This window comes from Miniopterus natalensis, chromosome 8 (genome assembly GCF_054644295.1).
Source record: "Miniopterus natalensis isolate mMinNat1 chromosome 8, mMinNat1.hap1, whole genome shotgun sequence".
In the NCBI taxonomy this organism is placed as follows: domain Eukaryota; kingdom Metazoa; phylum Chordata; class Mammalia; order Chiroptera; family Miniopteridae; genus Miniopterus; species Miniopterus natalensis.
The window spans coordinates 70,812,514-70,821,968 of record NC_142088.1 but is presented as its reverse complement, the minus strand read 5'-3'; the positions used below and the strand labels follow the sequence as shown (position 1 = coordinate 70,821,968).

General features: G+C 39.7%; 1 protein-coding gene across 2 annotated transcripts in view; it reads left to right on the top strand.

Moving 5' to 3' along the window:
* Positions 1-813: 813 nt before the first annotated feature.
* SLC35F5 (solute carrier family 35 member F5) overlaps positions 814-9,455 on the top strand; it is a 34,617-nt gene continuing 25,975 nt past the window's right edge. For both annotated transcript variants that reach the window (XM_016199493.2, XM_016199495.2), the window contains exons 1-5: positions 814-892; positions 1,665-1,755; positions 1,899-2,040; positions 5,832-5,975; positions 8,383-8,445. In XM_016199493.2, coding sequence (XP_016054979.2) covers positions 853-892; positions 1,665-1,755; positions 1,899-2,040; positions 5,832-5,975; positions 8,383-8,445 — 480 coding nt within the window. In that variant the 5' untranslated portion in view covers positions 814-852. The remainder of the gene's footprint in view (positions 893-1,664; positions 1,756-1,898; positions 2,041-5,831; positions 5,976-8,382; positions 8,446-9,455) is intronic.

Genomic DNA, 9,455 nt, shown 5'->3' with positions numbered 1-9,455 from the left:
ATGTAATCCTGGCATTACATGTTTTTTAAAAAATAGATGAGTCAGGTCCTATCATTATGCCCACTTCTCAGATGAGAAGCTGAGGGCCCGGGGGGTGAAGGAACTTGCCTTATTACAGGGACACGGCTTCTAACTCCTAGAGCTGGGGTCCAGTTTACACACAAGGTTCCGCAGAGCAAGTCCTCCCGGGCCGCTCGGCTTTTAGGCGCCTCCTCAGGAAAGAACTGCCGGGAGTTTCGTGGCACAGCTTTGCGAGGAAGGGAGTTGCCAGCTTTCGCCCCAGTGCGGGCCGGGGCAGCTCGGCCACCTCCCGGGCCCTAAGCTCCGCGCAGCCACCGCGCCCCCATCCTTCCTCCTTCCCCGCGCCCGCTCCGCTTCCCCCTAACTCCGCTCCTCCCCGGCGTGCCCGCCGCGGCCCCACGCCCGGTGCCCGGCGCCTGGCAGCACCCGGCGCAGCCCCGCGAATCACCCTGGAGACACAGCCCCAGGTCGCCGTCGCGTCGCGTCGCGTCTCCGTGACGTAACCCGTGCGCCGCCGCCGTCGGGCCGGGGGCGGGGCCGCGGGGCTGGCAGGCAGGCAGGCCGGCCGGGGGTGGGGCCGGCGCCAGGGTCCAGCTCCGGGGCTCCGCGGCCATAGCTGCCTGCGCGGTCCTTCCCCTCGCCCGCTCCCCGCCCTCCCGGGCCGAGTGGAGCTGGGTGGCGTCGGCAGCCTCGCCCGGAGGGGCACCGCGGCTTCAGGGGCTGGGCCTCCTCCAGCGCAGCGCAATGTCGGGCGCCGCGACAGCTCCGTGAGTCCGAGGCCGCGGCCGTGGCGCTGGGCGGCGGCAGGGCCGGGCCGGGCCGGGTCCGCTCATGGTGCCGCCACGACACCTTCGGTGGGCAGGAAGGCCAGGTAGGCAGGCAGGGGAGGGCCCCGCCATCAGCCGGAGCCCAAAGCGGACGGAGTGTCCCCGAACAGCCCCGCCTCCAGCCCTCGGCGGCGGCCGCGGCGCCTAGACCGAGGTGGTAACGGTCCGTCGCGCGGACCGAGGGGGAGGCTGGCGCGGGCGCCGGCCCCGCGGGAGGAAGCTGCTCGCGCTCCGCCGCCTCTGGACTTGGGCTCGGTCCCCGGGAGGCGCCGCTGGCTTAACGCTTTGTTCCTCCTGAAGAGGAGGACGATTCCCTTTAACAGCTGTTTCCGCTCCGCTCTGGCGAATTGCTGTTTCGGTCTAAAATAGCCAGATACAGTGACAGGCGTGGGTGAGGAGGGTGGAGGATCCTTTCCCTTTGCCGCGGGAGTGACTGGAAACGTGCCCCCAAGACTCAAAACAAGTGACTTCCATTCAGCCGAACCCCGCTCGAGATCAGCGACAGAAAGACCCTTAGAAACAGGCGCGCGTCTAGACGCTGTCCCGGGGCGGGCTCGGGAGAGAGGGGAATGGACTTCTGTGTTCATGGACCACGGGAAGCTGTTTTCCAGTAGCTAGCTGTTCTTCTAGGTGCAGTTTGTGGAATATTGCTTTTTTTTTTTTTCCTATATGGTGTCCTCTATATAATTTGAAATCTGGAGAGGAGTGTCAATCATGTGTAACGCACTTTGGTGTTTTTCTTTCATTTGAGTTCTCTGTAAAGATGAGTGAAAAAGACGTGATGAATCTTGTTTTAAGCTGTTCACCTCCGTTTAGGTGCGTCGAGTTCTTCGCCTCCGTTTAGACTCAGATCTGCCAAGTTTTCAGGCATTGCTCTTGAAGATCTCAGAAAGGCCTTTAAAATAAGGTAAATCAAGCACCTTTTAAATTACTGTGCGGCTTTCAAACTGAAGATCAGTTAACAAATGTCAGAAGTTTCTGTTATACTAATTTTCTCATTTTTATGTTTTTTGTTGTTGTTTTTTTTAATCGTCTCTGTTTTCTAAACAGACTGCAAATGGTGTGTGTATTTATCATGAACCGAATGAACGCTCAGAGCAGTGGTTTCACTCAGCGCAGGCGCATGGCGCTCGGGATTGTTATTCTCCTGCTGGTTGATGTGCTGTGGGTCGCGTCCTCAGAACTTACTTCGGTATGTAGTGCTTGTCTTGGAATGGTGTTGCATTGTAGTAATACGTTCCTGGTAATCTATAATATCTCTAGTCATTACTGCCCCTCATGCTTGCTTAAAGCACTATTTTGAATATTGCTGAATTATGTTTTCTTTGATATTGAATTAGTGTCAGTTCAGGTTGAAACGGAAAGGATACGCTTTGTTTCATGCAGTTTTCTTGTATCTTGTAGGGGTTATTTAGAAAGTGAGTATTGCATATTTTGTGTGTGTTTTTTTCTAACTCCAATTACTTTCTCTATAAATGCTGTTTTCTAGGGGAGCAACCATTTAGGATGCAAAACCATTTGTCACCATTTAGTAGAAAGTAAGAACGCTTTTGGACAAATGAGTGAAAGTGATCAGGGTTTTCATGTACAGGTCACTGTCGTGCATATGCATGGTTGCGTGCACATTAGTCTGCTGATTCAAACAGTGCTCATGTGATCGCCTTTAGTTAAATTGTATTTTGTCTTTATTGATTACCTATTGGTAGTAATGTTGTATTTTGAATTCACAAGCTAGTTTTTCTTTCTATTTGTGTAGTTACTATATTCTGTTTGGTTAATGATCCCTGTAAAAAGACAATTTTATTTTTAGAAATTACTGCATTTAAACTTACATGTTTCAGTCTTAAGGCTAATATACAAAAATAAACTAGCATTTATAAAATGACCTTAAATGTCAAAAGAAGCATTTTGATATTGCTGGTCCTCTCACCTCATAGCTAAGTAAATAGTTGACATTGACATTGCATCTAATGAATAAATAAATTTTTAGTCGTTTTGGAATTAGGCTCTGGAATAAAACAGGCCATTTATTTTTAACTCTTCTATACCCCTTTTTATGAGATTAATATTCCGTGTTTTAAATATAAAGAAATCTCTTTAATGTTGACAGAATAATAAGCGTATCTTTAAAATTTTATTTTAGTGTTAAATAAGTGGTTTGTTTATTTATCAGGCAATAAAATTTATGGCAAAAGAGCACCTGATTAAATTATAATTTAGTGACCCATATCTAAGCAAAGTAAAAAAAACCCACAAACTTGCCCCTATTTTTAAAAAAGTAAAGTCTGTTAGGATATTTTATAATTTCATTATCCAGGAGCATATGGAATGTGTCTAATTCTTCAGCCAAATATGCTTATCAAACTTTCGAGATTGCGTATTTCAAAAAGAAAATCAATCTTTTTATTATGGAAACTATCTAATATATACAGATTAGAGAGAGTAGTATAATGAATTTTCATGGGCCCATCACTTACCTTTAACAATTGTCAAATTTTGCCAGTCTTATTAACCCCTCCCTAAACATTTTTTTCCTGGAGTATTTTAAAGCAAATTCTAGCTACTTGTCATTTCATGTAAAAATTCTTTTATATTCATCTCAAACTGAAAAGGACTTTTAATTTTTTGAAATATAATCACCATGCCATTAGCATATCTAACACAATTGATTGTAATTCCTTAAATATGGATATCCAGTCCATATTTAAATTTCTTTGGTTATGTCAAGGACATCTTTTTAGTTTAAGATCTAAACAAAGATCACACATTGCATTTTTATAACTTCTAAGTCACTTTTATTCCTTACCTGTATTCTTCCTACCCCCTCCCTTTATCATGCCACTGATTTGTTGGAGAAACCGTATTTTTCCTGTAGAATATATCACAATGTCTTAGTCTGTTTGGGGTGTTTTAGCAAAACTACCATGGACTAGGTGGTTCAAAGAGCAAGCATTTATTTCTCATGGTTATGGAGGTAGGAAAGTCCATGGTCAAGAAGGTGCAGGCAGATTCTGTGTGGAGCTGCTTCCTAGTTCTTAGATGGCAGTCTTCTCAGTGTGTCCTCACAAGGCAGAAGGGGTGGGAGAGGTCCCTGGATTCTTTTTATGTGGCACTAATTTTATTCACGAAGACTCTACCCACAGGCCCCACCTCCTAATATCACCACACTGGGGTTAGTTAGTATTTTAACATGAATTTTGGGGGAGAACCCAAAATTTAGTTTACAACACACATTCTGGGTTTGGCTGATTGCTCCCTTGGGGTGTCATTCAGCTTGCTCCTTTTTCTCTTTTATTTCCTATAAAATGGTACTTAGATGTAAAGTCTTAATTTGATTCAGTTTCAGTATTTAGGAAAAAATGCGTTAGTGGTACTGAGCACTCCCTTTCATATCACAGCATGAGGCACATAATGGCTGCAAGTCTTACTTTGGGTGATGCCAATTTAAGAACTATAAAGTTCCTTATCAACCTGTAAGTAATAGTTGAATATCCTTGTGATTATTGCCCACATATATTTCATTAGGAGTGGTAATGTGGTGATTTTTCTTTTTTCTTTCTTTTTAAAAAAATATTTTTATTGATTTCAGAGAGAGGAAGGGAGAGAGAATGAGAGATAGAAACATCAATGATGAGAGAGTCACTGATAGGCTGTGTGCTGCACACCCCTGACCCAGGATTGAGCCCGCAACCCGGGCATGTGCCCCGACCAGGAATGGAACCTTGGATCTCCTGGATCCTGGGTCAATGCTCAGCCCTAAGCCACGCCTGGCCGAGCGATTTTTCTAAGGGTCATTCCTTCTGCATTTATTAGCTGGAATTCTTTAAGGAGAGCTTTTCCACAACTGCTGTTTGGCTATCCGGAAATATGGCTTATATAGGAAAGGCTGGATAAATCTTGATGCTTTTGCTTTATTCATTTTAGAGTAACGTTACCTCCAGTAGTAACCATTGAGGGTTTTTTCAGTATTATTATACATTCATGAATTTTTGTATATTTGATGTTTCACAGTTGTTACTTCTTTTGATACTTAAACTGTCCTGTCTTTGACCACTGGGAGTCCCTTCATATTGTCTTTAAATATGACCTCATTTATCTTTAACACCCTCTCTGCACAAGACAACCCAGGCTCATCAGGTACATTTCCTGTCCCAGACCTGGATGTAGTCATTTCTTCAATAACCTATGGTTCAGATCACTACCTGGGTTCTAGAGGTGTTTATTCCTCCAGGGTTGTCATTTTTTCTGGGCCTTTCAGTGCATATAACTAGAAAAACTTTTTTAGGAAAGAAAAAATCATGTGTTCTTACTGATATTTCCAATTTAAATGAAGGTTACATGTTTAGTATAACTTCCTAATAGCATTAAATTTCATGCCGTTCTCTTCATACACCATTCCATGTCATTGCCTTTTACTCTGTCTGGCCTAACTATTTAGACAGCTCAAGAATAGCTTTTCTTGAGAAACTTCCATAACCTTCAAAATGGTGTTTCCCTTTGGTACTCCTGTGGTATCCTCTGTACATCCCTGAAATGGTATTTAGCACATTATGCTGTGTTTTCTCTCCCTCTCTCCATATCTATCATCTATCTATCTATCTATCTATCTATCTATCTATCTATCTATCTATCTATCTATCTATCATCCATCCATCCATCCATCCATCCATCCATCCATCCATCCATCCATCCATCCATCCATCCTTTCAAGAAAGCCTTTTTCCTTAGCCTCTTGATAGTAGGTTTTCAGTGAATGTTGAACAGAACTTTTTTTGTAAGTTTGTGATTTTTTTGGGTATATTATCTTTTTTTTGCAAGGCAAATATAATATTCAGAAATGAATCTAAAACATTTTTATAATCCCTTCAGAGTTTCCCTTCCAAATGAACTCCTAGAGTTAAAAATCATGTAATGGCCTTGTTTTATCGGAGATAAGTTATAAGGTTTAAAGTTATCTCATAGTTTAACTTTTTTTTTCTGCAGTATGTTTTTACTCAGTACAACAAACCATTCTTCAGCACCTTTGCAAAAACATCGATGTTTGTTCTGTACCTTTTGGGCTTTATTATTTGGAAGCCATGGAGACAACAGTGTACAAGAGGATTTCGAGGAAAGCATGCTGCTTTTGTAAGTTTCAGATTTTAAGTGTTTGTTAGAGAGGGGGTATATTTTTTCAAAGTTTAAAGATGTATTAGTTTCTTGAAGGACAGTCCAATTTTGTTGTTCAGTTAAGTGAGTAAACATAACATGTTATAAGAAAAACCTACTTTTTTCCAAAATTTTAGATGTGTTGTTTGAATCACCTTGCTCTCAGAATATCTTGTGAGAAATCAAAGATACATAATCACCTTTTCCTTACCTCATGACATCCTCTGAGTTGATAAAAATTTTTGAACTAGCTTAAATCAATCAATGTGGAGAAGATGATAAAGTAAGGAATAAGAATATCTGGATCTTTGATCTTTTGCAGATTGGATGAGTATCATTGAATCGGTTGTAAAGTTGGTTGGAAAAGCGAAATAGCTGAAGGTTTATATATAAAAATGAAAATAGCATATTTCGGGGCATGTTTCAGATTTTTTGCTAATTAAATTATGTTCTTTCACTGATGTAACAACATGCTGATTCATAGAAACAGAAAGTGATTTTTTGAGAATGAATGTAAAACTGTCTCTTATATCAATCATTTTTCATTCTCCCTTTTGTTCTTTTTAAAAATTGTGATAAAATATGCATAACATCAAATTTATCATTGTAACCATTTTTTTCTTTTTCCCTTTTGGTTGTAGGAAATATATATATAACAGAATTTTCCATTTGAAACATTTTTAAGTGTGTATAGTTCAATGGCATTAAGTACATTTATTTTTCTGTGCAACTATCACCACTATCCATCTCCAGAACTTTTTCGTCACCCCAGACCAATACACTGTCCCTATTAAACAACTCCAGTGTCCCTCCTCCCCTCAGCCCCTGGTAACCAGTTTTACTTTCTGTCTCTGTTACTCCTTTCCTTTTGTCTACTTTTTTTTGTGGGTTAAAATACTATTATTTCTTGTTTTATCTAATGAGTACATTCTTGACAAATGTACTAATTTGATTTTTTCAAGGGCTTTTCAATAACTGTTTTTGAGGTAAGGCCTGGAAGGATACATTTATATGTGCACAAAAATGTAACTTGTGAAAAATATGTGTGTGTATATCTATATTGCTTTTTAAGAGTAATACATATATATTATAGAAATGCATATACGTTATAGTGTTACATGTAGGAATGTTATATGTATGTTAACACAGGTACATTGTCAAAAATTTATAAAATATAGACAGACCAAAAGAAAAAATTATAAATTCTACCATTCAAGGAATAACCATTGACAGTATTTTGGCATATATCCTGCCATTATTTTTCATGTGTGCGTTTTTGCTTCATTTATTACAAAAATGCAATTTACTGTTATGTCCTGTTTTGTAACCTGCTCTCACGAACAGCTTTCTGTGTAATTTGGTATTACTAGAATACTTCTAACATTAAGCATTTGTTAATTGTAGTAGCAATAGATGCTTATTGCTGAAGACAAATTATAGTGACAAGAAGAACAAGAATGGTCTACCCATGATCTCACCATTCTAGGGCTGCTGTAAATATTTGACATTATCTATAGCTATGTATTTATGCAAATATAGTTTAAAATTATTTATAGCAGAAATAAGTTTATTCTTATAGTTGTACCTATTTAAGTTTAAATAAGTTTAGTCTTAGTTATCTCTGTTAGCAGTATATGAGATCGAACCCTTACCAAAACCCCAACATTTGCCAACTTGATAAGTGATCAGTGGCATCTTGTTTAATATGCATGGTTTGGTTACTTTTTCATATATTTGTTGCACAATAGAATTCTTTTGTCAGTTGTCTACATCTTGTCCATTTTTCTACATTGACTTTTTCTTGATGATTTACAAGCATGCTTAATAGCATGGGCTCTGGTGTTTGAATCTTGCTCTATCACTGCTAATTGTGTGACCTTGGGCAAGTTATTTAACCTTTTGAGACTTCGAGCAGGGATGATGGTAGTATAACTGTGGGTGTGAGTAGGATCATGCTTGTACAGCATTGGCAAAGCGTTCTCAGAGTGTGGTCCAGTCCCTGAGATCCACTTAGGGAGCTCTTAATACTGTTATCATGATATGGCAAAGATGTCGTTTTCACTAACCCACTCGTTCTTTCCTTTCCTTACTAATCTAAAATATTATAATAGTATTGTGAAAGGTGCATACGTTTTAGAGTTAGACTACCTTGGGTTTTAATCCCAACTCTGTTACTTAGTTGAAATCTCTCAGCCTCAGTGTCTTTAGAATGAAGATGGTAATACCTACCTTGCATGGTTGAATACTTGGCATTAGCTGCTATTATTATTAATAATAGTTATAGTCTTATAGGTCTATTCTGGATTTTTTATTCTTTTGAGTTGTGACTGACACTAGTCCTACTTTATCACGAGTTTAATTGAATTTTTTGTCCTGTTATCTGTAGTTTGCAGATGCTGAAGGTTATTTTGCTGCTTGCACAACAGATACAACTATGAATAGTTCTTTGGTAAGTGCTTCTTTTCTTGTCAGGAATGGAGCGGGTGGAGTTGAGCCATGGTGGGAAGGACTGAATAGCTCTGATTACACACAGCTATATTGGTGGGGGCGGGGGGGGGGAGAGACTCTCCAAGATTATTTCAGTTTGGTACTCTCTTTCCTTAGGGATACCTGGGGCCAAAAAGTAAGCGATTCAGCCACCATGAGGGAGAAAGAGGAAGGGAAATAGTTAAGGAGTGAAAATAGTAAAGAAAGAGACAGCGCTTTTTCCTTTGTTTCTTACTAACTTTGTCACTTCATGTTTATTATTATATTATTATCACTTAGAAACACATGTATTTGCTTGACACTGAGAATATATAAGCAGAGTTTTTATTCTACAAATTTTTAAGTGTTTAATATGTATTAAGCACTTGTTTTTGACTCTAAAAATATAGCTTATATTCTAGTGTGTGAGAGCGTAAGTTTGGGAATGAGAAGGAGACAGATAATAAACAAATAAAGTAATTCATATATTTTAGGCATTTATAAGCTCATTGGGGAGATAGTATATAAAAATCTATTCTTTTTAGGCCATCACTAAAACATCTCTTTTTAATGTAGTGTCCAAAATGTGGCATTCTGTCTGAGAAGAATTTTAAAGTTGCTCTAAAATTTAATACCAATTTGTGAAGCACTAGTTTGGTGGACCTTATTGACAGTACAGTTTTTTGTTTGTCTGGCTTCTAGAACTACATTTGTATGCAGAGAAGGTTACCAGGTGCTGTGAAGAGTTTATGAAGCTAAGAGAAAATGTCATTTCTTTTCTCTGGGATCTTAATCATCAACAAGATTATTATCAGTTGTCTCTTGCAGTGTAGAAGGCAGAGCTGAGATAGCAGCCTACTCTCCTAACTACTCTTCTTTTAATTTTTGCTATTATCTGTAAGATGGATATGTCAGATTGGTCTAGGCCAAATGCTATAATGAAAAATTCAATGCAACAAAGAGACTATCTATTTCTAGGTCCTATTGTTTCTT